This window comes from Chlamydomonas reinhardtii, chromosome 16 (genome assembly GCF_000002595.2).
Source record: "Chlamydomonas reinhardtii strain CC-503 cw92 mt+ chromosome 16, whole genome shotgun sequence".
NCBI lineage: Eukaryota > Viridiplantae > Chlorophyta > Chlorophyceae > Chlamydomonadales > Chlamydomonadaceae > Chlamydomonas > Chlamydomonas reinhardtii.
Window position 1 is genome coordinate 1667779 of NC_057019.1, and position 25604 is coordinate 1693382.

Here is a 25604-nt window from a genome sequence, read left to right on the forward strand (position 1 = left end):
CTCCCCTCCTCCTCCCTCTCCTCCGCCTCCGCCTCCCCCTTCCCCACCGCCTCCCTCACCACCTCCTCCCTCCCCGCCTCCCCCGCCGCCCCCGCCTCCCCCTTCCCCACCGCCTCCCTCCTCACCTCCTCCATCCCCACCTCCCCCGCCTCCCCCGCCTCCCCCTTCCCCACCGCCTCCCTCCCCACCTCCTCCCTCCCCACCTCCCCCGCCTCCCCCGCCTCCCCCTTCCCCACCGCCTCCCTCCCCACCTCCTCCCTCCCCACCTCCCCCGCCGCCCCCGCCGCCCCCTTCCCCACCTCCTCCTTCGCCTCCTCCACCCTTGCCCCCGCCTCCCTCGCCTCCGCCTCCCTCCCCGCCACCTCCCTCGCCTCTGCCTCCCTCCCCGCCTCCTCCCTCGCCTCTCGGCTCTTCAACCCCCAATCCCAACGCCACCTGTGTCTACGTATCTGCCACATACAACTCGGCCCAGGCACCTCCACTCCCCCTCCTCAGCGGTGACTGCAGTGAAGTTACTGACATCATCGTGGGCGGCATTGACAGTGTGCTATACATGGGATACGTCGTGACTCAGCCCTTTGAGGCCCTCGTGTGCAGGTAGGTGCGCGTGTGCGCGTGTGTTTCTGTGTTGGGAAACAACGAGTAGAGAGGTTGTGTCTGCGCGTAGTATGCTGCGCTGACGCTTCCTGGCCAGTCCGGCTAATTGCCTGTGTTGCAGCTAGGACATACGTACTTGAAGATGGGCCAGGGGAAAGCGCATACGGTGTTACAGGCAAAGGGGCGGCCTCGAATGCCGGGTGTTATGTTTATGGTAGTGTATCAAGTTGCGGCGTGTCAGTTGTGCTCGTGGCATCCCTTGAGACTCACGTGCGAACATGTGTTTTGTGTGGTGTGTGTGTGTGTGTGTTTGCTGCCGCCTGCAGTCCGACGCTGCTCAAGGTGTGCGGAGTGCTGGAGCAAAGCACCACCGGCGGGCGGCGGCGCAGCCTGCTGGTGGAGATGGTGCAGGGCGCCGCACAGGACGCACTGCGTGCGGAGCTGCAACGTCAGGTAGGCGGGGCTCTTGCTGACCGCCTGACGGCGTGACGGCATGCATTGCACAACCGGATGCACAGCAGGACCAGGTGCATGGCAGCAGCCCATGTGCGGGCCTGGCTCCTGCCTCTTGCCGTGCCGTGACAGCCGTAAACCCCAACGCTTACGGCCAACACTTCCCGCCCTCTCTCCTTGCTTGCCTTGACACAGCTCGAGAGCCTGGTGGATATTGTCACTGGCACCAACTGCCCGACGGACACAGACGTCACCGCGCTCCTTGCGGGCGACGGCAACGACCTACAGGACCTGCCGCCGAGCCCTCTGATCGGCGAGCCCTCGCCCCGCGTGGCTCGGCAATGCGCCCCTACGGCCTCGCCGCCACCTGACTTTGTCATCCCGACCGAGGGTGCGCCGCCGCCACCTCCGGGTGGAAGCACTGGCAGCCCCAGCCCTGAGCCTAGCGTTTCCCCGGCCCCCGGTGGCTCGCCCGCTCCTTCGCCTGGTGCCAGCCCTGCCCCTGGTGGCTCGCCGGCGCCCAGCCCTGAGCCCAGCGTCTCCCCGGCCCCCGGCGGCTCGCCCGCTCCTTCGCCTGGTGCCAGCCCTGCCCCTGGTGGCTCGCCGGCGCCCAGCCCCGAGCCCAGCGTCTCCCCGGCCCCCGGCGGCTCGCCCGCTCCTTCGCCTGGTGCCAGCCCTGCCCCTGGTGGCTCGCCCGCGCCCAGCCCTGAGCCCAGCGTCTCCCCGGCCCCCGGTGGCTCGCCCGCTCCTTCGCCTGGTGCCAGCCCTGCCCCTGGTGGCTCGCCCGCGCCCAGCCCTGAGCCCAGCGTCTCCCCGGCCCCCGGTGGCTCGCCCGCTCCTTCGCCTGGTGCCAGCCCTGCCCCTGGTGGCTCGCCGGCGCCCAGCCCTGAGCCTAGCGTTTCCCCGGCCCCCGGTGGCTCGCCCGCTCCTTCGCCTGGTGCCAGCCCTGCCCCTGGTGGCTCGCCGGCGCCCAGCCCTGAGCCCAGCGTCTCCCCGGCCCCCGGTGGCTCGCCCGCTCCTTCGCCTGGTGCCAGCCCTGCCCCTGGTGGCTCGCCGGCGCCCAGCCCCGAGCCCAGCGTCTCCCCGGCCCCCGGCGGCTCGCCCGCTCCTTCGCCTGGTGCCAGCCCTGCCCCTGGTGGCTCGCCGGCGCCCAGCCCTGAGCCCAGCGTCTCCCCGGCCCCCGGTGGCTCGCCCGCTCCTTCGCCTGGTGCCAGCCCTGCCCCTGGTGGCTCGCCCGCGCCCAGCCCTGAGCCCAGCGTCTCCCCGGCCCCCGGTGGCTCGCCCGCTCCTTCGCCTGGTGCCAGCCCTTCCCCTGGTGGCTCGCCCGCGCCCAGCCCTGAGCCCAGCGTCTCCCCGGCCCCCGGTGGCTCGCCCGCTCCTTCGCCTGGTGCCAGCCCTGCCCCTGGTGGCTCGCCGGCGCCCAGCCCTGAGCCCAGCGTCTCCCCGGCCCCCGGTGGCTCGCCCGCTCCTTCGCCTGGTGCCAGCCCTGCCCCTGGTGGCTCGCCGGCGCCCAGCCCTGAGCCCAGCGTCTCCCCGGCCCCCGGTGGCTCGCCCGCTCCTTCGCCTGGTGCCAACCCTGCCCCTGGTGGCTCGCCGGCGCCCAGCCCTGAGCCCAGCGTCTCCCCGGCCCCCGGCGGCTCGCCCGCTCCTTCGCCTGGTGCCAGCCCTGCCCCTGGTGGCTCGCCGGCGCCCAGCCCCGAGCCCAGCGTCTCCCCGGCCCCCGGCGGCTCGCCCGCTCCTTCGCCTGGTGCCAGCCCTGCCCCTGGTGGCTCGCCGGCGCCCAGCCCTGAGCCCAGCGTCTCCCCGGCCCCCGGTGGCTCGCCCGCTCCTTCGCCTGGTGCCAGCCCTGCCCCTGGTGGCTCGCCCGCGCCCAGCCCTGAGCCCAGCGTCTCCCCGGCCCCCGGTGGCTCGCCCGCTCCTTCGCCTGGTGCCAGCCCTGCCCCTGGTGGCTCGCCCGCGCCCAGCCCTGAGCCCAGCGTCTCCCCGGCCCCCGGCGGCTCGCCCGCGCCTTCGCCTGGTGCCAGCCCTGCCCCTGGTGGCTCGCCTGCGCCCAGCCCTGAGCCCAGCGTCTCCCCGGCCCCCGGTGGCTCGCCCGCTCCTTCGCCTGGTGCCAGCCCTGCCCCTGGTGGCTTGCCGGCGCCCAGCCCTGAGCCCAGCGTCTCCCCGGCCCCCGGTGGCTCGCCCGCTCCTTCGCCTGGTGCCAACCCTGCCCCTGGTGGCTCGCCCGCGCCCAGCCCTGAGCCCAGCGTCTCCCCGGCCCCCGGTGGCTCGCCCGCTCCTTCGCCTGGTGCCAACCCTGCCCCTGGTGGCTCGCCCGCGCCCAGCCCTGAGCCCAGCGTCTCCCCGGCCCCCGGTGGCTCGCCCGCTCCTTCGCCTGGTGCCAGCCCTGCCCCTGGTGGCTCGCCGGCGCCCAGCCCTGAGCCCAGCGTCTCCCCGGCCCCCGGTGGCTCGCCCGCACCTTCGCCTGGTGCCAGCCCTGCCCCTGGTGGCTCGCCTGCGCCCAGCCCTGAGCCCAGCGTCTCCCCGGCCCCCGGTGGCTCGCCCGCTCCTTCGCCTGGTGCCAGCCCTGCCCCTGGTGGCTCGCCTGCGCCCAGCCCTGAGCCCAGCGTTTCCCCGGCCCCCGGTGGCTCGCCCGCCCCCAGCCCCGCTCCTAGTGCTTCGCCTTCGCCAGGTCCATCCGGGTCGCTAGCTCCACCAACTGCAGAGCTTCCACCGCCACCGGAGCCAAGCCGCGAGGTGTTCTTCCCACCGAGTGCATTTAACCGCAGCCCACCACCTCCCGCCTCGGGCGCGTCACCCGCTCCGTCTCCATCACCTGGTAGCAGCCCGGGCCCCGGGTTGCCACCCGGTCCTTCGCCTGGTGCCAGCCCTGCCCCTGGTGGCTCGCCGGCGCCCAGCCCTGAGCCCAGCGTCTCCCCGGCGCCCGGTGGCTCGCCCGCGCCTTCGCCTGGTGCCAGCCCTGCCCCTGGTGGCTCGCCCGCGCCCAGCCCTGAGCCCAGCGTCTCCCCGGCCCCCGGTGGCTCGCCCGCTCCTTCGCCTGGTGCCAGCCCTGCCCCTGGTGGCTCGCCGGCGCCCAGCCCTGAGCCCAGCGTCTCCCCGGCCCCCGGCGGCTCGCCCGCTTCTTCGCCTGGTGCCAGCCCTGCCCCTGGTGGCTCGCCTGCGCCCAGCCCTGAGCCCAGCGTCTCCCCGGCCCCCGGTGGCTCGCCCGCCCCCAGCCCCGCTCCTAGTGCTTCGCCTTCGCCAGGTCCATCAGGGTCGCCAGCTCCACCAACTGCAGGGCTTCCACCGCCACCGGAGCCAAGCCGCGAGGTGTTCTTCCCTCCGGGCGCCTTTAACCGTAGCCCACCACCTCCCGCCTCGGGCGCGTCACCCGCTCCGTCTCCCTCACCTGGAAGCAGCCCGGGCCCCGGGTTGCCACCCGGTCCTTCGCCTGGTGCCAGCCCTGCCCCTGGTGGCTCGCCTGCGCCCAGCCCTGAGCCCAGCGTCTCCCCGGCCCCCGGTGGCTCGCCCGCTCCTTCGCCTGGTGCCAGCCCTGCCCCTGGTGGCTCGCCGGCGCCCAGCCCTGAGCCCAGCGTCTCCCCGGCCCCCGGTGGCTCGCCCGCTCCTTCGCCTGGTGCCAGCCCTTCCCCTGGTGACTCGCCTGCGCCCAGCCCTGAGCCCAGCGTTGCCCCGGCCCCCGGTGGCTCGCCCGCCCCCAGCCCCGCTCCTAGTGCTTCGCCTTCGCCAGGTCCATCAGGGTCGCCAGCTCCACCAACTGCAGAGCTTCCACCGCCACCGGAGCCAAGCCGCGAGGTGTTCTTCCCACCGGGTGCATTTAACCGCAGCCCACCACCTCCCGCCTCGGGCGCGTCACCCGCTCCGTCTCCCTCACCTGGAAGCAGCCCGGCCCCTGGTGCCAGCCCAGCCCCAGGCGGATCGCCGGCGCCCAGTCCCGCACCGGGCACGTCTCCCTTGCCAGCACCCAGCAGTCCTACTCCCGGGCCCAGCGTCTCTCCCTCGGTGAGCCCTTCGCCCAGCAACGCACCGCCGCCGGCGCCCGAACAGCCTCCGCCAATGTACGGCGCGTATCCCCCTCCTCCCTACCCAGCCGCCTACCCACCATCCTACCCACCACCGTATGGTGGTGCACCGCCGCCGCCCTATTACACACCTGCCTACCCTCCTGCCTACCCTCCATCTCCCACGTATGGTCCGGTGCCGAGTCCCTCCGTTGGGGGGTCTCCGCCTGTGCAAGCCCCCAAGCCTCCCAGCCCTGATCCGCCCTCGCCGGTTCCTCCAAGTCCCGCTCCGCCCTCGCCCGTGCCTCCCAGCCCTGAGCCGCCATCCCCGGTGCCACCCAGCCCTGAGCCACCATCTCCGGTGCCTCCCAGCCCTGAGCCACCGTCCCCGGCGCCTCCCAGCCCTGAGCCACCGTCCCCAGCGCCTCCCAGCCCTGAGCCACCGTCCCCGGCACCGCCCAGCCCAGCGCCTCCCAGCCCGGTGCCCCCATCCCCCACGCCTCCCTCCCCAGCACCCCCCAGCCCCGCGCCTCCCAGCTACCCGCCTTCGCCGGCGCCTCCCTACCCGCCGGCGCCCTCTCCACCTCTGGCACCTCCTCCCTACTACGGAGTGCCGGCGTATCCCCCGCCCCCGCCCTACTACTCCGGTGCCCAGCCCCCTCCCCCGTTCTACACCGGCGCCCCGCCCCCACCGCCCTACTACTCCGGTGCCCAGCCGCCTCCTCCGTACTACACCGGCGCTTTGCCCCCTCCTCCTCCCTACTATACCGGCGCCATCCAGCCGCCTCCGCCATACTACGTCTCGTCCCCGCCGCTGTACGCGCGCCCACCGCCGCGGCCAGCGACGGTGCTGCCGCCGCCTTACCCTCCTGCTGGCCCGCCGCCGGTGGAGGTGTGCGCCACGGAGGTGCTCATCCCGCCGTCGGAGCTGGCGCCCGGCCGTGAGCCCTTCACGCTGACTGAGGCACAGTGTGCGGTAAGCCTGCTGCATTTTTGATTGTTTCCGTTATAGCTTCTTCCTGGTACCTTTGAAGTACTATCTAAACCATGCTGACTCAATTTTGTCCGCCCCCTCGCGTGTGTGCAACGCCGTGCTGTGTGTGCTACAGGATCTCATCTTGCTGCTGGCGGACGACCTCTCCTTCGCCTCCGACGACGTCGGCGCCGCGCGCCTGACCGACTGGGGGGCCGGGAGGACCGCCTGCTTCCTGTCAGCTGAGGCCGCGGCCGCCGCCTCACCACCTGCCGCCGGGCCAGGCGTGCAGCTGTGCGCCGTGTTCGCCTCCGCCGCGGAGGCGCTGCAGCTGCAGCCTCAGCTGGACAATGACTACATGGACCAGCTCCTGGAGCATGGCGCATCGGTGACCGGCGACGGCAGCGGCGCCGCCTGCAGCGCCGCCCTGTCGGGCTACACGCCCCTCATCACCATCGCCGCCACGCAGCCGCTGCCCGACGGCGTCACCAACGCAGACGTACCCTTCAGCGAGCGCACCGGCGGCGCCTGCGCGCCGCTGTCGCCGCCGCCGGAGGCGCCGGTGTACGGCGGCTCGCCGCCGTTGGCAGCTTTGCCGCCGCCGTACGGACCCCTGCCGCCGGCACCAACGCTGCCGTCGGGCGCGGTGACGGTGTGCGCGTCCGCCGGCGCGGTGCCGCCGGCGCAGCTGTCACCGGGCCAGGCCGAGTTCACGCTCAACGACACCAGCTGTGCGGATCTCATCAGCAAGGAGGCCGCGCTGCTGTCACAGATCACCGCAGCCACCGGTCTAGAGCTGCTGCAGGACTGGGCGTCCTCGCCCTACCTCTACACCTGCTACCGCACCGCAGACGCGTCCCGCGACCCCGCAGACCGCGGCGTGGGCGTGCGCGTGTGCGCCGTCTTCCTGACCCCCGCCGATACCAAGGCCCTGCAGGCAGTGGTTGAGGATAGCCCGGTTCTCGACACGCTGATCGAGATCCTCGCAAGCGCAGCCGGCGGCTCCGGCGCCGACGGCGGCGGCGGCTGCGCCGCCGCCGCGCTGTCCGGCTACACACTGGCTGCGACGCTGGCGGTGCCGACGCCACTGCCTGACGGCATCAGCGAGGGCGATGTGATGACGCCGCTGTTCCGGCAGAACGCCTGCGCACTGCTGCAGCCGCCGGCCGCCCCAGCGCCGCCGGACGGCTCGTTCCCCACGGTGCTTGCACCGCCGCCGGTGCTGGTGCAGTCGCCGCCAGACCCCAGTCGTGAGGTGTTCTTCCCCCCGGGTGCCTTCAGCCGCAGCCCACCGCCTCCATCGCCGGACCCGCCTTCAGAAACAGGCGCGCCCCCATCCCCGTCCCCGTCGGCGTCGCCGTCACCCTCGACCGCCGCCTCTCCCTCGCCGGCGGTAGCGGCGCCGCCGCCCTCGCCGGCGCCGCCTGCACCCTCAACATCGCCATCGCCGGGATCGCCCCCGCCGCCTTTGGGAGCAGTTCTGCCCGTGCCCGTGCCCTCCACGAGCGTGCCCTGGGCCGACACGGGTTACGGCTGGTCGATGTACGACACCTCTGAGAACGCCACGTACTACGTTACGTCGTACCTCTGTGTCGTGCCGTCCAGCTCGCAGGAGATGCGCGGCTGGAGCGTGGTCGTGGATTCCTCGCTGCTTGGATCCGACTTGCAGGTGTCGGGCGTGACCGGCACGCGCACGGATATCGACGGCGCCGTCAGTGCCGTACAGGTCATCCCCTACACCTCAAGTTCCGTGCCGACGGTGACGGTGGTTGACAACATGACTGCCTCCACCAGCGTAATCTACACGCTATACTGGCCAAAGACGTTCACCATCGCCAGCCGCCACCTGCAGCAGCAGCACCGGCGCCTGGCACAGAGCACCGCCTCGCCGTCACCGGTATCCGGCAGCGGCACCACCACTCGTTTCAACAACCTGACCATCATTGCTTGGACCCCAGACGTCATCTCTTCAGTGACCCTCGCGCCCGGCCTCACCGGCCCCAACTCGGCTGCTCTGTCGCTGGGCGCCGCCGCTTGTGTGGCCGCCGGGAGCACCAGCCCGCTCCCTTGGCCCGTGGTCGGGTCCGATGGCTGCCTCGTCGGCACAATGAGCCGTACCTACATTGGCACGTCCGGCCGTACCGTGGTCACACTGCGCGTCGCACCCAACGGTGCCCTCGACGCAACCGTCGCCGCCAACTGCACCACTTGGTTCGCCAGCCTGTCGCAGCCCGTGTTCGTACGGATGCCGCTAACCAACTCAACCGCCGCCGCGGCGGCGGATCTGTTTGTTAACCGTACGGCCGCCTCGGCGGCGGGCAGTGTACTGCCGGTCGGAGTGTACGTCAAGGACGGGGCACTGGTGCTGCCACGTGCCGCGGTGGGCAACGCCGCATCGTCCTCCTACTTTAAGATGGATGTGCAGCTGGCGCTGCCCAGTGCTCTGGCGCTGAGCGACGTTTGCGAACAGGTGCGACAGTGTGCGTGCTCGGGTTGGCGCACTGGCGTACGAGGTTGTGCTGTTGCGTGATGCAGGGCAAGTAACTAGCTGGCAGACAGGATGGCCGGGTGCACGAACAAGGTGTTACCAAGGGCGCTTAGTGATGTCGGCGGCACCCATGGCGAACGCGTGGCTGCCCACGCCAATACCCGTCGCCCCTTCCCTCTGCCTCGCAGGCCATGCTGTCTGGCCAGTGGCCCAACACCTGCGCCCTGCAAGTGGTGGACCGCAACCTGTGCACCCAGGGCGTGGCGGTAGAGTCGGCCAACGGCGAGGCTGGGCCCGTGGGGCAGGCCCCGGGCGTGGCGCAGGCGCCCAGCCCGCCGCCCACACAGGGCAGCCTGCAAGGCGAGAGCGGGGATGGCGGCTCCAGCGACCGTGGCAGCGGCGGCAGCGGCAGCGGCCTGAGCAACTCGGAAATCGCCATTGTGGTCTCGCTGGTGAGTAACGCGCTGCAGGCTGGTGGTGACGAACGTTGTCAAAACATGGGGATGTGATGACGTGGGGACGTCGGGGCGCGGCGAATGTATTGCTTTTAAGCCTGAGGGGTGCAACCAGCTGCACTGCTGCCTGCACTGTGCCCGACGCCGCTGCAAGACGCACATGCCTGGACATAAGCGTTGGTGCTCATGGGCGCATGTCATATGTACGTGTGTCGGCCATACCCGAACCTCGCAGGTGGTTGGTTGCTTCCTCCTGGCGCTCATTGTTGTTGCGCTGTTTGTGCGCTACCGGCGGCGCAAGTGGGCGCCCGCAAAGGAGGTGTTCAGCGGCGGCACGGGCGCAGTCGGCAGCTCAGGGGTGAGTTGCGAGCGCTGTGGTGTGTGGTGCTTTGGCGACAATCGGAGTGGCTACGGATTGGAAACGAGGTGGACTCTATCCTAGGACCCCATCCGCACGCAAGTACGACACGCTTATTACGGTATGTCGCACCAACATGGAGCTGCCTGCCGCACCAAACACAGGTTGCGGTGGACATCAACGCTGTGGCGACAAGCGGCGCGCTGCCAGCCGGCTCCGGCATGCGCTCCCTGCCAGCTGCCTTTGGTGCTGCTGATGCAGCTGCCGGCGACACTGCAGGCGCCGCAGGCGCTGCCAGCGGCGTCGGCATGGCCCTCGCGCCGCGGATTGAGAGCTCGGTCAGCAACGACGGCACCTTTTACACCGCCATGGAGAGCGGGCTGATGCAAGCGGATGGCGCCAACCTGTCGTCGACATTGGGCGCTGCTGGGCCCGGCGGCAGTGGGGCAGCAGGTCCGGCTGTGGGAGCAGACACCAGTGCTCACCGCCTGGCGGCAGTGCGCGCTGCACTCGCCCGCAGCGGCGTCGGCAGTGCGACTGGGCATGCGGGTCCGGGGCCCAGCCGCTTGAGTGGCAGCCACGTCCCAGCTGCGGTGTATGGAGGGCCAGGGCCTAGCACCTCCACCGGGGCGGGGCCTAGCACCTCAGGCGGTGCCGGCCTCGGCGATGCCGGGGCGGGCCCGAGCACTAGCACCGGCGGTGGTGCAGTGGGCTTGGGGCCGGAGGGGGCGGTGAACTGGGCGATGACCCAGCCGAGCACGGCGCCTTAAGTTTTGTCGTGAAGCGGTAAAGTTTTGGCAACATTTTGTACATAGGGGCTGCAGGAGGAATAAGAATCATTCTTTCGTTGTTACACTTGGTGGCTTGGTGTGCTTGCGGGATGTCCGTGCTCGTGTGTGCGTGTGCATGTGTACCGGTTGATGTGCGTTAAAGAGTCCAACCTTGGGTTCAAGTGTGTCACGTGTGTTGCAACGGGGGGCCGCTGCTTTTTCCTTCAGGACGCGGTGGGGGGGGGGGGTCAACTATCGGCTTCGGCTCATATCAGGTTGGCGCACCGATGTCAGTAGTAACGCAGGAGGGGCGTTGTCAGCTTAAGGCGTACCGGTACGTAGATAAGCACACTCTGGTCGCACAAAATGAGGCCGGTGCCGGGGCAGCCGGGCTGACATACAAGTTATGCAGGTGGTGCTGATACTGGCGAACGCGAAGTAAACCTTGAAGTAAACATAAATGACAAGCCCGCGTTGCACACGCTGCCATGCGCGTGTTAGGGCGGGCATCACCAGATGTTGAGTTGCCGGTTTAGTGGCAGGATGTGCGTGCGTATGGTATGTTTATTGCGCGCGAGAGGACACTGCGCAACTTGCGGCTTGCGTGCCGGGATGGTTGCGTGCTGCGTGTTCGCGGGTGATACTTAGGTTACCGTGCTGCGTGCGCGACTGCGCGGTGCTCGTGACGGGTTACTGGTCGCATGCTCTGCACGGCTCTATCTGGCTAGGTTGTCGTACGCAGGGCCGCTGCCTGAGTGCCTGGTGTAACGGGATACGCTTCGTGCCGGCTCAAGTCAGTGCAATCACGGACTTGCTCTGTCGCTGCATCAACACCGCAGCAGCACATAAAAGGCGATACAGGGAGGGTAGGGCCCTGCGGCTGGCCACTCGTGCTCTGTGCCCCGGGCCGCTGTGGCACGCGCGTGCCAGGCCCTCGTGACCGTGTTCCTTGGAGGCATAACGTCCTATAACTACAAGCCTCTAGGGCTCAGCCCCTAGCCTTACGAGCCTCGGCTCGTGAGGGAGCGCACAACATTTTCGTTGGCGGCTTTGGCTTTCGTTACTAACTTTTTGTAGCCTTTTGCGGGCTCTGTGAGGCTTTACGACTTGGTTCCGACTTGGTTTGGATGGCTTCGGCCTTGGGTGGGTGCGTCGCGCCCTGTTTTCGGCATTGCGCGTTCTGTGGCGGCTGGCCGCGTCTGGGTGGCCGGCCGCGCTCGTTCTGCTCTGTGGTCGCTTTTTGGTTTCGTGTGTGCAGGTTACGGGTGGCCCTGGTGGTCGCTCGTGGCCCGGCGCAAGCTTCGATGTTCCGTGGTGCTCCTCGGCGCCTCTCCTCGTGCCGCCTGGCCCGCCGTCGTCTCCACCGGCGGCCTTGCTGGCTCAGCAGATAGTTAGGTTGCGGGTGCCGTTCGTAGCATGGCGGTTCAGGGACCGTTAGGTAGCAGATGACGCTGGTCGGGTAGTCCCGGGTGTCGGGTTGTGAGTGCCTGGGCGGCTGTTGCCCGGGCGCCCGGGCGGCTGGTGCGCCTGTTCGCCTCCGGGCGCGCGCGTGCCTGTTTGTCGGGTCGGTCTAGTTCGCTGGTGGGGCGGGTGGAGGGCGGTGTGCCCGTGGCGAGGTGTTGTGGTGTACTGGTGGTTTGGTCAGTTTCCGGCTCGGTTTCCCTTTGTGGTGCCTCGGCACCGACGTTTCAGGACATGGGCCTCCGGGCCAAGACATTGCGCGTCTGTGACGCCGTCGAGAAAATGTGTGGTGCTTGCGTTTGATGGGGATGTCGGCAGACCTCTGGCCTGTCGCGCCTTGTTGTGCGTTGGTGCTGCCGCCAAAAGACCTAAACGAGATGAGGGGTGTTACGTGGCGGTGGGGCTTTGGCGGGCTTCGGCTTGGCTTCGACTCATGTGCGTAACACTATGAAGGTCGGCAGCCAACCAGGGGGCGGGTGTTGTTTCTCTGGGTCGCAGATGGCCCTTCGCGGCGTGGGTACGGCGTGCCCCCGCTTGTCGGGTTGTCCCTTCAATTGTAATCCGCATCCATAACCCCGGACCCTTGCCGGCCACGGCCGCTTGTGTTTAAAGGGAAGAGCTTTCATTCACGGGCGTGCTTCCCAAGGTTCACGTGCGGTATCAGTGATGCTGACCCGGCCCCGTGCTGCGCTCATCACAAAGCTTTGCATCAGCTGCTAACCCGCGCGTCATTTGCACGTCACATCTTGTGCTCCCGCGCACCTGTAGCACGTCAGCTATGTATGTACGGCGCGTCAACACCTATCATGCAGGGTCTTGTCAGGTACTCGCACGCCACATGCTACCTGATAGGTACGCGGCGTGCCAATCGGCCCAGGGCACCATATGCACCGGCCACCACCCACATTACGGCACGCTTGTGTCGCACACATGTCGTCAACATAAAAGGTCAAAAGTCAAACGTCATCCCTCCTGCAAAGCTTGTTACTTGAGCAGATCATAACACGCAAAGCAGACACTCACATCGCCAGTCATGGCGTGCAGTGGCGAGAACAGCTAGAGCCTGGCTGAATCAACTGGGCTCGCAGACGCACCGCTACGCTAATTTCAGAATTACACCGAACGAAGAATCCCCCTGGCCCCACCATACATCAACTATATGCACGCTCTAAGTTGGTCTGCCATGCTGCCGGTATGGCAGCAGGCTCACCAGACTAGCTACCCCTAGACCGCTAAGTTAAAGAATTTCCCTAAACCGCTTCTTCCTTGGCACTTCTACGCGCAGCACGACCTTGCGTGCCTAGGACTGAGCCCAGCCCACAGCGCCCTTCTGGTCATCCACGCTAGCAGCACCAACGCCACCGGTATGAGACCCGCTGGGTCCGCCTGATGATAGACCGCCCACCGGCACCGCGCCCTCGGTTGCCGCCGCCCCTGACCCGGCAGCAGCCATCGACCCAGCGGCTCCGAAACCGGCGCCGACCTCGGCCGCCGACTCCGTCGCGGACTCAGTAGACACCACAGGCGGCATAACCGACAGGGGGTTCACAAAGTGCGCCCTCCGGCCGGAGGCCTGCACCGGCGGCGGCGGCAGGGCCATCGGGTCCTCGCCCTCGCCATCCAACTGCATGGCAATCACGCCCGGGCCCCGTGCCGCCGCCGCCGCCGCCGCACCGCCGCCAGACACGGCGAACGTGCTGCCACCGCCCGTGCTGCGCCCCATCCCCGCCGGCGTGCGCGGCGTGTCGAGGCCGCCCGCAGCCGTGTAGGTGGCTGAGGCGCCACCCGCGCTTGTGGCGGGTGGCGCACCGCCGCCGGACACGGCGCTGGCGTTGATGTTGATGACGTGGCGTGCGCCACCGGCTGAGGGGCGCAGGATGAGCGGCCCAGGGGCGCTATTGACCTCGCCCTTGGCGGGCGTCCACTTCTTGCGGCGATGGTGCATCACCACCACAAGCACGATAATGGCTAGGATTACAAAGCCCACCACCAGGCACACCACGATCGCAATCTGCGCGTGGAGGGATGTCAAAAAAATTGGGCGGGGTTAGGATTGGTTGGGGAGGTGGGTGACGACGGCATCTCGTGGGTATACGAGGTCAGGGCAAGCGTCCGCGCAGTGAAAGATGTTGGTTGAAATGTTGACGCGGAGGCTGTTGATATTGACGCAGCACACACACACACACACACACACACACACACACACACACACACACACACACACACACACACACCTGGGAGGCGGTGAGGCTGTTGCTGTCACTGCTCGATGCGTTAACGTCACGGTCGCCAATGACCTCCGCTTGCAGGTTGCCGGCGGGTGCGGGCGGCTGCGCCTGTACCGACGGCACCTGGCCGACGCCGCCTCCAGCCGCCAAGGCCGAGGCGTTGCCCAGGATGCCCTGGGCACAGCCGCTGCGCCAGATCAACTGTACCGCGCAGGTGTTGGGCATCTGGTCCGCCAGAACGCCCTGTGATGCGAGCGGGAGAACACAGTTTTGAGAGGCATGAGGATGAGGCGATTCTGTATGTCGTGTTGGATAGCAGGCAAATGCGTCACCAGCAGGTCTCTAAAACTGCATTGCATAGCAACACTGTGCTCGCCAACCAAACCTACCGACCCGACCTACCTGCTCGCACACATCGCTGGGAGCCAACGCTGAGGGCAGACTGAAACGTAGCGCAATCGCAGACGTCGAGGCCAGCGATCGCGACAGGACCAGAGAGCCGCCAGAAATAAAGGCGCCCAGAGGCAGCACAGACGCTCCACCAGTGGTGCTGCGGTTGGCCAGCGCTGCTGCCAGTGCCGCCGAGGCGGTGGGTGTGAGTGGCAAGCGCACGAACGCCGGGCGTGAGAGCGTTGTCAGGTAGGAGGTGCAAGCCGTGTTGCTGCCGACGGTTGCGACGGTGGTGTTGAAGGTGGTGTGGTTGGACGCCGAGGTGAATATGTTGCTGAGACTGGTGGTGATGCAGCTGCTGGCGCTGCCACCCAACAGATTAACCGACGTGTCAGTTGGCAGGGTGGTTACACCCGCGGCACTGGCGGCGGCGCACAAGGCAGCGCCAGCCGAAAGCGCAGGCGAGTTGGGACCCGTGACCTCAGGCGGCAGCACAATCGTTGACAGAGTGCTGTTGCTCCACGCAATAATTGTGACGTTGACCCCACGGCTGGCAGTTGCGGGATCGGTGCTGGTCTGCGCCAACCGCCGTCGGTGGTTAGCGGCGGTGGTTTTCGGCCAGTAAAGCGTGAAGAATGCGGATGAGCCAGGGGCAAGTTGGTCGATGACCGTCACAGTGGACACCGCCGCATCCGTCACGGGAATGACAATGGCGCTGGCGGTGGTGCCATCGTCCCGAGTGCGCGTGCCTGTGACTGCGGAGGTGTCGAGATCGGTGCCCAGAATGGACGGGTCAACCACCACGCTCCAACCGCTCATTGGCTGTGCTGAGTCAGACACCAGCACCAGGTACTGTACGGTGTAGTGCGTGGCGTTTTCCGAAGTGTCGTACACTGACATGTCGTAGCCCGTGTCGGACCATGGCACGACATTGCTTGGTACGGCAACGGGCAGTACGGCGCCGCCGGCAATGGGCGGGGAGGGCGGTGCCGGAGGAGGCGAGGGCGGGCTCGGGGGCACTGGCGGTGGCGAAGGGGGCCCCGGTGGCAAGGGCGGGGGACTGGGGGGCGAGGGAGGCTGGGGCGGGGGGCTGGGTGGAGAAGGCGGCGAGGGAGGCACGGGTGGTGGGCTTAGAGAGGGTGGAGAAGGCGGAGGCACGGGGGGCGACGGAAGCGGCGGGGCGGGGCTGGGAGGAGAGGGATATGCAGCGCCGGCATCAGGTGAGGGAGAGGGGGACGAAGTGGACGATGGAGACGGAGAGGGGGAACCCATGTCAGGGGAGATGGACGGTGAAGGGGACGGAGATGCCATCTCAGGCCCGGGCGAGGGAGGCGGGGAGGAAGAGGGTGTAGACCCGCCGGCGGCCGGGGATGGCGGCTGGTTGATGTCAATGTCACGGCTGGGGGCGGGCGGCGGCATGGCACCTGCTGATGAGTCCGAGGGCGGAGGGGAGCTGCCTGCATCGGTCGGCGAGGGTGAAGGGCTCGTGGATGGTGACGGCGACGGGGACTCGGCAGCGGGCAAAGGGGAAGGCGAGGGCGAGGAAGCGCTTGGAGAAGGCGGGAGTGAATCGCCGTTGGTAGGTGCAGGGCTGGGCGCCTGGTCAGGGCTGGGGCTAAAGCTGGGGCTGGGGCTGGGGCTGGTTGTGGAAGTTGACGGGGAGGGGCTGGGGGTGGTGGTGTTGGCGACGGGGCTGGGGCTCGGCTGTGCGCTGGGGCTCAGATTGGGTGAGGGGCTGGGGGATGCACTGCTTGGTGTGGTGCTGGGTGTGGTGCCAGCAGGCTCCGGCAAGGGAGGGGCCGGCAAGGGAGGAGTGGGCGAGGGAGGAGTGGGCGAGGGAGGAGTGGGCGAGGGCGGCCGCGGCCCTGGGGGAGCGGGGGACGGAGGAGCGGGCGAGGGCGGCGCAGGTGACGGCGGGCGCGGTGATGGCGGGGCTGGCGACGGCGGCGCTGGAGAGGGGGGACGCGCCGCAGGGGGCGACGGCTTCGGCGGCCGTGGCGATGGAGGCTGTGGCGGCGACGGCTTCGGTGGGCGGGGCGACGGCGGCGAGGGGGGTCGGGGCATCGGAGGCCGGGGTGAGGGCGGCGCTGGGGGGCACACGCTGGGGGTGAAGGGCGCGGCGCAGTCGGTGGCAAAACTCGCCACGGTGGTGGTGGTGAGGTCCGTGCCGTACGCCAGGCAGCCCGCGGGCGTCAGCTCTGCCATGCCCAGTGTCGAGGCAAGCGCGTTGTAGCCGAGGGGTTCGGACAGTTGCGCCTGCAGCGCCGCCGCCAACGCAAACGGCAGTGTGGCACTTGCCGACGTCGTCGCGCCGGCGGCGGCTGTGGCGACGGCGGCGCCGCTGCACTCGAAGAAGAGCGCGGTGGAATCCACGCCGAGCTCGTCCGCTGCGCCCACCATCAAGATGTCCATCACCTTGACCAGCGTGTCGCACTCGGCCGCCACGTCATCCGCAGTCATGGCGCCCGAGCCGCCAGAGCCCGGCGCCGGGTGCTGCACGACGGCGCTGAGGGTGCAGGTGTCGGGGCACGCGGGTGGCACGTAGCTGCCGCCGCACGTGTCTGCGCCGGCGACGTCCAGCGCGGCGGCGGTGGCGAGGGCGGCGGCGGGCGTGGCCATACAGCTGCTGGCGCCAGCGGGCGTCAGCGCCGGGAAGGAAAGGCTAGAGGCCAGGGAGTTGTAGCCGATGGTCACGAAGGCGGCACGCAGCGCTGCAGACACGTCGCTAGGGAGCTGCGACACGGAGGCCTTCACCACAACTGCCTGCGTGCCGTCCGCGACCGCAGCGCCATCCACCAGCCCCATGACCAGCGTCTCAATGGAGTAGGTGCACTGGAAGGTTATCTCCGGAGCCAGGCTGGTGCCAAGGTCCGCCGCCACCGACGCAAGCAGTGCGTTCATTTCCCCTGTCAAGGCCGTGCACTGAGAGTCAAGCTCGGCATCGGTGGGGCCAGATGCACCGGCACCCGACGTCGGCAGCACGTGCTTGACCAGTGCGTCCATGGCGCACGTGTCGACTGCACAGGCGCCGGGCCGGAAGGGATCCGTGCAGGAGCTGGCGAAGCTGAGGAAGGGCTGGCTGCCCGCGACGCAGCCGCCAGTGTCCGGCAGCTGTAGCTGCGCCACGAGGTCGCTGTAGCCGTTGCCTGACAGAGCGAAGAACAAGGCATCCGCGGTGGTGGACGGCGTGGCGCCGATGGCGGTGAGGGAGATACCCGGGTCAGACTCGCTGTCGCAGGCCAGGACTGGGGCATCGGCGCCGGTGAGGTCGGCGATGTAGCGTTGCAAGCCGTCGACAAAGGAGGAGCAGTCAATGTAGCTGGCGATGGGCGTGTTGGAAGTCCGTGACACGGAGACGGAGACCGAGATCTCGCAGGTGCCCGAGCTGGACGGAGATGGGCTGGAGCCTGATGAGGAAGGTGAAGGGCTACTGCCGGTGCCGCTAGGAGATGGGCTGCTGCCAGTGCCAGCTGGGACAGGGCTGGATCCTGTGGCAGGCGAAGGGCTGCTGCCTGTGCCAGCAGGCGAAGGGCTGCTACCCGTGCCATCTGGGGCGGGGCTGTTACCAGTGCCAGTAGGCGAAGGGCTGCTGCCAGGCGAAGGGCTGCTGCCTGTGCCGGCTGGGGCGGGGCTGCTGCCGGTACCAGTAGGTGAAGGGCTGCTGCCCGTGCCAGTTGGCGAAGGGCTGCTGCCAGTGCCGGTAGGCGAAGGGCTGCTGCCAGTGCCGTTAGGGGAAGGGCTACTGTCCGTGCCGGCTGGGGCGGGGCTGCTGGCAGTGCCGGTAGGCGAAGGGCTGCTGCCCGTGCCGGCTGGGGCGGGGCTGCTGCCAGTACCGTCTGGCGCAGGGCTGCTGCCAGTGCCGGTAGGCGAAGGGCTGCTGCCCGTGCCGGCTGGGGCGGGGCTGCTGCCAGTACCGGCTTGATCAGGGCTGCTGCCCGTGCCGGCAGGGGCGGGGCTGCTGCCCGTGCCGGTAGGCGAAGGACTGCTGCCCGTGCCAGCTGGGGCGGGGCTGCTGCCATTGCCAGCAGGCAAAGGGCTGCTGCCCGTGCCGGCGGGGGCGGGGCTGCTGCCATTGCCAGTTGGCGAAGGGCTGCTGCCCGTGCCAGCTGGGGTGGGGCTGCTGCCATTGCCAGTAGGCAAGGGGCTGCTGCCCGTGCCGGCTGGGGCAGGGCTGCTGCCAGTGCCAGTAGGCGAAGGGCTGCTGCCCGTGCCGGCTGGGGCGGGGCTGCTGCCGGTGCCGGCTGGGGAAGGGCTGGAGCCGTTGTCGGTAGGCGAAGGGCTGCTGCCCGTGCCGGCTGGGGCGGGGCTGCTCCCAGTGTCAGTAGGCGAAGGGCTGGTGCCCGTGCTGTCTGGGGCAGGGCTGCTGCCGGTACCAGTAGGCGAAGGGCTGCTGCCCGTGCCGGCTGGGGCAGGGCTGCTGCCAGTGCCAGTAGGCGAAGGGCTGCTGCCCATGCCAGCTGGGGCGGGGCTGCTGCCATTGCCAGCAGGCAAAGGGCTGCTGCCCGTGCCGGCGGGGGCGGGGCTGCTGCCATTGCCAGCAGGCAAAGGGCTGCTGCCCGTGCCGGCTGGGGCAGGGCTGCTGCCAGTGCCAGTAGGCGAAGGGCTGGTGCCCGTGCTGTCTGGGGCAGGGCTGCTGCCAGTGCCGGATGGGGCGGGGCTGCTCCCAGTGTCAGTAGGCGAAGGGCTGGTGCCCGTGCTGTCTGGGGCAGGGCTGCTGCCGGTACCAGTAGGCGAAGGGCTGCTGCCCGTGCCGGCTGGGGTGGGGCTGCTGCCGGTGTTAGCAGGCGAAGGGCTGCTGCCCGTGCCGGCTGGGGCGGGGCTGCTGCCCGTGCCGGCTGGGGCGGGGCTGCTGCCGGTGCCGGCTGGGGAAGGGCTGCTGCCCGTGCCGGCTGGGGCGGGGCTGCTGCCATTGCCAGTTGGCGAAGGGCTGCTGCCCGTGCCGGCTGGGGCGGGGCTGCTGCCAGTACCGTCTGGCGCAGGGCTGCTGCCAGTGCCGGTAGGCGCAGGGCTGCTGCCCGTGCCGGCGGGGGTGGGGCTGCTGCCAGTGCCGGCTGGATCAGGGCTGCTGCCCGTGCCGGCAGGGGCGGGGCTGCTGCCGTTGCCAGTTGGCGAAGGGCTGCCGCCTGTGCCGGCTGGGGCGGGGCTGCTGCCAGTGCCAGCAGGCGAAGGGCTGCTGCCCGTGCCGGCTGGGGCGGGGCTGCTGCCATTGCCAGTTGGCGAAGGGCTGCTGCCCGTGCCAGCTGGGGTGGGGCTGCTGCCATTGCCAGTAGGCAAGGGGCTGCTGCCTGTGCCGGCTGGGGTGGGGCTGCTGCCAGTGCCAGCAGGCGAAGGGCTGCTGCCCGTGCCGGTAGGGGAAGGGCTACTGCCCGTGCCGGCAGGGGCGGGGCTGCTGCCAGTGCCAGCAGGCGAAGGGCTGCTGCCCGGGTCAGCTGGGGCGGGGCTGCTGCCGGTGCCAGCAGGCGAAGGGCTGCTGCCCGTGCCAGCTGGGGCGGGGCTGGAGCCGGTACCAGTAGGCGAAGGGCTGCTACCCGTGCCAGCTGGGGCAGGGCTGGAGCCGGTACCAGTAGGCGAAGGGCTGCTACCCGTGCCGGCTGGGGCGGGGCTGCTGCCAGTGCCTGCAGGCGAAGGGCTGCTGCCCGCGCCAGCTGGGGCGGGGCTGCTGCCAGTGCCAGCAGGCGAAGGGCTGCTGCCCGTGCCAGCCGGCGCGGGGCTGGATCCTGAGGCAGGCGAAGGGCTGCTGCCGGTGCCAGCTGGCGTGGGGCTGCTGCCAGTATCAGGAGATGGGCTGCTTCCCGTGCCATCGGGGGCGGGGGATGGGCTGGCTCCTTCAGGAGACGGTACGCCGCCAGAGGTGGGTGACGGGGATGATCCGGAAGGTACTGGTGAACTACCAGAGCCGGAGTCGTGGGGAGGTGGAGGGGAGTTGTCTTGAGTGGGCAGAATGGGCGCGTCCAGGGGTGGCGAAGGCGCAGGGCTACTTGCAGGCGGGCTAGCGCCGGTCGAAGGGCTGGGGCTGGGGCTAGCGCCGCCAGCCGAAGGGCTGGGACTACTGCCGCCGGCCGAAGGGCTTGGGTTGGGGCTAGCGCCGCCGGTCGAAGGGCTGGGGCTAGCACCACCAGTCGAAGGGCTGGGGCTAGCACCACCAGTAGAAGGGCTGGGGCTGGCGCCGCCGGTAGAAGGGCTGGGACTGGGCGTGGGACTGGGGCTAGCACTGCTGGTCGAAGGGCTGGGGCTAGCACCACCACTCGAAGGGCTGGGGCTAGTGCCGCCGGTCGAGGGGCTGGGACTGGGCGTGGGACTGGGGCTGGCGCCACCGGCCAAAGGGCTGGGACTGGGCGTGGGACTGGGGCTAGTGCCGCCGTTCGAAGGGCTGGGACTGGGCTTGGGACTGGGGCTAGCGCCGCCGGCCGAAGGGCTGGGGCTAGCACCACCACTCGAAGGGCTGGGGCTAGCGCCGCCGGTCGAAGGGCTGGGACTGGGCTTGGGACTGGGGCTAGCGCCGCCGGTCGAAGGGCTGGGACTAGCACCACCACTCGAAGGGCTGGGGCTTGCGCCGCCGGTAGAGGGACTGGGACTGGGCGTGGGACTGGGGCTAGCGCCGCTGGCCGAAGGGCTGGGGCTAGCACCACCACTCGAAGGGCTGGGGCTAGCGCCGCCGGTAGACGGGCTGGGACTGGGCTTGGGACTGGGGCTAGCGCCGCCGGTCGAAGGGCTGGGGCTGGCACCACCGTTGCTCGGGCTCACGCTGGTGCCAGACGGGCTGGGGCTGGGGCCGGCTGTGCTGCTCCCGCCGCAAGCGCCCTGCACCTGCACGCCTCCTAGCGAGTCCGCTACTGCCACGCTGTCCTCGCAGCTCAGCCCCAGCGCTGACGCAAGCTCCGCCAGCAGAGCGGCGCTGCGGAGCTCTGTGTAGACCCAGGCCAGATCGGCAGAGGTGGTGCCAGCGGGCCAGCTGCCGCCCGCAACCAGCCGGTCAGCCGACACGGATGAGCAGCTGCAAGGAATGAAAAAGGCAAGGGATACAACGACAAAGAGGTAAAGAACATATTGTGAAAACGTCACGGGGTCAGAGGCCAGGTTTGTTGACGCCAGCAATCCACTGCGCCCTTACCTGTAGGGCACGTCCCAGCCCACGGGGTTGCGGAGGGCACGCAGCCTGCGGTTGACCACGTCAGCCAGCAGACTGCATGACGCAGCATCAAAAATGCCATTTGTGCTGGTCTGCAGCAGCCCGCGTTTGGTGGAGCGGGTACGGGTCGCTGGAGGAGGAGGCGCAGAGGCCGCCACACGGCGCGACACGGTAATGCTCACGTTGACCAGAGAGCCGCTGCTGCTGTTGGGAGGAGGCGGAGGCTTAGCCGTCGGCGGGGGCGGCTTGGAGGCGACCGGCGGGGGTTTTGCAACCACCGGTGAGGGCGTGGGTGCGGGTGACGAGGCTGGCCCAGGGCTCGGGGTGGGAGAGACGCCGCTGGGTGTGCCGGTGCCAGCTGGGGACGGTGAGGCGGCTGTGCCATTGGCGCCGAGTTCCATGGACCCCAGCAGGCAACACTCGCCAACGGTTTGCGAGTACAGGCCCGCAGTGAAGATGGCAAAGTTGCAGCCGCCCTCGTTGTAGCAAAGCCGGTCCATGGATGCGCAGGGGCCGCCCAGCGTGTAGCAAATCTGCGGGCGTTCACAGGGCCTTGGAGGTCAGCTTGCGTTGCGGCTTTGGCAGCTTTGGTGCCTATGGATGAAGCTTCCTGGTGATATGCGTTTACCTGCGCTTACCCACAGGCCACCTGCGCCATGGAAAACGCGCGTGATCCATTTACGTACCTCGGAACCCACGGCCAGAGACGCGTTCCATTGCAGGTTTGCAATCTTGAAGACTGCGGACGGCCCAAGGTCCGTCACCCACGCCCACGCCTTGCCCGCCTTTCCATTGATGCTTACGCCCTTCACAGAGCCCGCGCAAGTCGGGTCTGCAGTGTGGCGACAAGGGGTGACAAAGGTAGGTAGTTAGCAGGCCCCGCAGAGTGCGACGCTCGCTCCCACAAACCTAAGTCTGCCTGCTGGCATGGCGCTAGCCCTCACACCCTACCCACCAGCATCGAACTCGATTTTGTGGAAGTCGCCGAGCATGGCCTTGCAGCACCCCTCGGCGCGGCTCCCTGGCGTCAGGCCATTGCAGGTGCGGATCTGAGCCACCTTGTAGCACGTGACCGAGCGGCCATCCTTCTGCAAAGCGTGTGGAACACGATGTTTACATAGGCCTCTGCTTCTACTCCTTCCCCGTGCACGTTGCGGGAGCCACCATCAAAGGACGATGCTGGCCAGCCAGCAGCCCCAACACGACTCGCCAGCCGCACCCTTGTGCTCTGTTTGCTTTCTGGGAAGGATGCTTGGAAGCGACCCCGCCCTCCTTGGTTGATTTGGGTTTGCAAAGAAACTACCCCATTGCACGCCCCAGCCCTCACGCACCAGCTGCTTCTGGCTGCTGAGCACCAGGTCGTAGGGGTTGTTGGCGTACCCGCGCCCACAGCGACAGTACGGGAACTGGGCACGCCTGCGGTAGGCAAGGTAGCATGTGCTGGAATGTGAGCTGGTCAGTGGCACAGACCGTTGTGCTGGCAGACGTGCGTCACAGTGGCTATCGCACAGGCCATGCCGGAGCGTCCTTCGTTGTCGCTGGCGTGCACCGCCCTGGCGCCCCTCCCATTCGCCGGGCTTGGGGCATAGCCCCCCTCCCCTGCGCCCTGTGGGCTGGCGTCGGGCTCTGGGTCTCGCATAAGTTGGGCTTGCCATTGGCTACCACCCTTGCCCATTCGCCCTGTCACTACAACTGCCAAATTACACGCCTCAAACCTCCCGGCCAGTGTGTGCAACTCACGTCACCACCTCGCCCAACCGCGTTCTCACGACCGGAGCGGTGTCCAGGGCATGCACCTCTTCATTTGGGTTGACATAATCTTCGGGAGACCAGTCAGCGTTCGTGTTGGCGCTGGCTGTAACGATGAAAGCTGCAAAGGACGTGGAACAGCAGCTGAATGCGGTGCCGATAGGTGAAAGGCTGTCTTTGCGTGGTCCCCGTACTTGAATCCTGCCACTGCTTCGAACCACTCCCGTGTTCCCCTTGGGCTGAGCCCCCGGAGAGAATTGACCTTGCACCCATTAACCCTTCTTGCGATAGCTGGTAATGGTACTTCCTTCTCTACTGCTGCATCACTGCATGTCAACCAGGCCCCCATGGTCCGCACCTGCTGCTGCCGCCAGCGCTACGAGCGCCGTCGTCATCCAAGATCTCCTAGCTCTAGCGCCCCGGCATGGGCGATTGCAGGCTGCCATGGCCAAGGTTGAATGACCTGTCGCGAGCGATGCGCAGCGGCGATCAGTTTGGAAGTGGGGGCACGGCGGGCGGGCACGGCAAGGTGGCCGGTGGGCTTCGGCCAATGATGGCGATAGCTATACATTGATTGATACGCGGTATGCACCGTCCGATTTGCGGGCAAGTCCCCAAACAACAGGCCGGACACGGCATGTGTGTGCGCACTGGCGACCCAGCGACCTGGGCACAGACCCAACTCGATAAGCCCATTTTCTATGCTGAGAGTCCAATTGTTCACTTGATTGCTCCCAGTGAACGTGCGGCGAGGTCTGGCCACACTCAGTGGCGCACAGCCGGTAACGCATCGGAGCGCAACTCACCAGACCTCCAGATTAGGACTGCATATCTGCTAAGTATCCTGCATTGCTATAATGAACTATATACTCACGGTAAAGACACTGTCGCCAAGTGAAAGCGCTGCGGGTCCGCGCTACTGGCTTTTTGGCAGTCGTCGATTTTTATAGGCGACTGTTACAGGCGATGTGACTATCACCACTACGAAACCAGTCTGTAAGGTAAGTATGCCGCTGTAAGTTTGCGTTGTAAGGAAACGGGTACGATGCCGTGCATGGACCGGTTCGTCTCCGCCTCTCCGGTAGCGTCGGCCGGCCCCGCTGGCTGCTACCCCACCCCGAGTGGCTTCAGTCCAAAGTAGTGGTGTACGGGCCCCGTTGATAATGAGTTAATGATTGATATAAACAAAGTATGCGCACGCGCAGTGGTGCAGGCAGGTGCGGAAGGCACAGCAGGAGGGTGGGAGGCAGGGGAGGGATGTCTGGGCGGGCCATCCAGCGCATCGGGAGACTCATCCAGCCGTATCCAGCCCGTGCGGGCATCCAGCATAGCCCGGCCGCATAACCTGCCTACCTGGGGGCGACCCGACCGGCCACCACCAGGGGAGGCAGGGGGAGGCCACCAAAGTCTGGGCCGACCCAGCCATCCGGTTGCCCCGCCCAGGCATCCCGCAGTGCTGGGACGGCCCGCCACTCAAAAACAGCCAATCCCCGAAATTCCCACCCTCCGCATCGACCCGTGTCATGTGGTGTATGCAGGAGTCCCCCCGGGGTAGGGGCCATGGCATGGGTGAATTCGCGACTATGGCAATTTGCGCTAATTCGGGAATTAGTGCGCAACTTTGTTAGGCTGTCTTGGACGCCCAGCATAATTACATTTATGCGACCGGACGCTTCTTTACTTGTTGTCAGTGTTAGAGCCTGTCCGCGGCACAAGTTCGGCCAGCACGACCGTCAAATCCCTTTGTAGCGCTCTAATGACCCCAAGCAAGGTTGCAGCAAACTTAGGAGTCAATATAGAAATGGTAGTAGGCGGTATCTGGGGCTGAAAGCCGTGGAATGCGCGGCTGCACAAATTTGCCAAGTTGCGTTCTTCGCCGACAAGGCTTCGCTCTATGGATCGGCAGCGCACTATTGAATTATTGCCAATGTGGTATCGTTTTCAAGTGCTCGCGGCACGAAACACTGATGTTAATACTGCTGTGTTGTTTTCCATTAACTATGGGGGGTTCCGGGGGCGTAGCCCCCGGGAAAAATTTTGGAAATCCCTGGCACAAAACGCTTGATTTTTGACGTTGGTAAGGAGGGCACGGCGTGCTCCGCCGGGGTCACAACTGCTGGGGGCAGCCGTGGGCAAGACACGCGGTCAGGTAGCCCGGCCTGCCATGCTTCTACTTGCTGGGCGTGGGCGCTACACCTCCTCTGCCTCGGACACTCATGTGTGGCCCTACCGGGCAAGGATAGCAGTGTTGGGCCGGACAGATACATCTCCTGCAGCGTGGTAAAGGTGGCTGCTGGTCGCCGCCACACCACGCCGCTGGACCCCTTGCCCTCGCCCTCGCTCCCCTGCCCCCTGTCTACGCACTGCGTAAATATTAAATTAAATTATGAGCTGCAGTGGCTGCTGTATCGTGGGCCACCGCTCCTATCCACTGCATAATTGACCCAAGCTGGGCGTGGGGCGACAGGGGCAGCAAGGTGGGTACTCGTACTCGCTGGGTACGCGCCTAACTTCTGCGCAATTTGCGCGGCCTTCGGCCGCGCAAGTTCCCCCAA

At 67.9% G+C, this 25604-nt stretch overlaps 2 protein-coding genes across 2 annotated transcripts in view; one reads left to right on the plus strand and one right to left on the minus strand.

Moving 5' to 3' along the window:
• CHLRE_16g654600v5 (uncharacterized protein) overlaps positions 1-10872 on the plus strand; it is a 15975-nt gene extending 5103 nt beyond the window's left edge. Inside the window, exons 8-14 of the mRNA XM_043070871.1 lie at positions 496-597; positions 924-1050; positions 1246-6024; positions 6158-8491; positions 8698-8961; positions 9200-9322; positions 9487-10872. Of these exons, the coding sequence (XP_042915513.1) occupies positions 496-597; positions 924-1050; positions 1246-6024; positions 6158-8491; positions 8698-8961; positions 9200-9322; positions 9487-10092 (8335 nt within the window). The 3' untranslated portion in view covers positions 10093-10872. The remainder of the gene's footprint in view (positions 1-495; positions 598-923; positions 1051-1245; positions 6025-6157; positions 8492-8697; positions 8962-9199; positions 9323-9486) is intronic.
• Positions 10873-12151: 1279 nt separating this feature from the next.
• Positions 12152-24047, minus strand: CHLRE_16g654700v5 (uncharacterized protein). The gene is made up of 10 exons (XM_043070872.1): positions 23856-24047; positions 23408-23512; positions 23041-23170; positions 22632-22716; positions 22256-22388; positions 21987-22132; positions 21283-21833; positions 14184-21165; positions 13788-14024; positions 12152-13564 (listed from the first exon to the last, which is right to left on the minus strand). The coding sequence occupies exons 2-10, from the start codon at positions 23442-23444 to the stop codon at positions 12854-12856; spliced, it is 9012 nt and encodes a 3003-aa protein (XP_042915514.1). The 5' UTR covers positions 23445-23512; positions 23856-24047; the 3' UTR covers positions 12152-12853.
• Between the last annotated feature and the right edge of the window lie 1557 nt (positions 24048-25604).

Bases quoted from the DNA above. Each gene is read 5' to 3' on its own strand.
- CHLRE_16g654700v5 (XM_043070872.1), bottom strand. From the start codon at position 23,444: ATGACGACGGCGCTCGTAGCGCTGGCGGCAGCAGCAG. The intron at 23,171-23,407 runs GTGCGGACCATG...CGTCCTTTGCAG, and splicing joins AGCGCTGGCGGCAGCAGCAG to CTTTCATCGTTACAGCCAGC. The intron at 21,834-21,986 runs GTACGTAAATGG...GAACGCCCGCAG, and splicing joins CTCTGGCCGTGGGTTCCGAG to ATTTGCTACACGCTGGGCGG.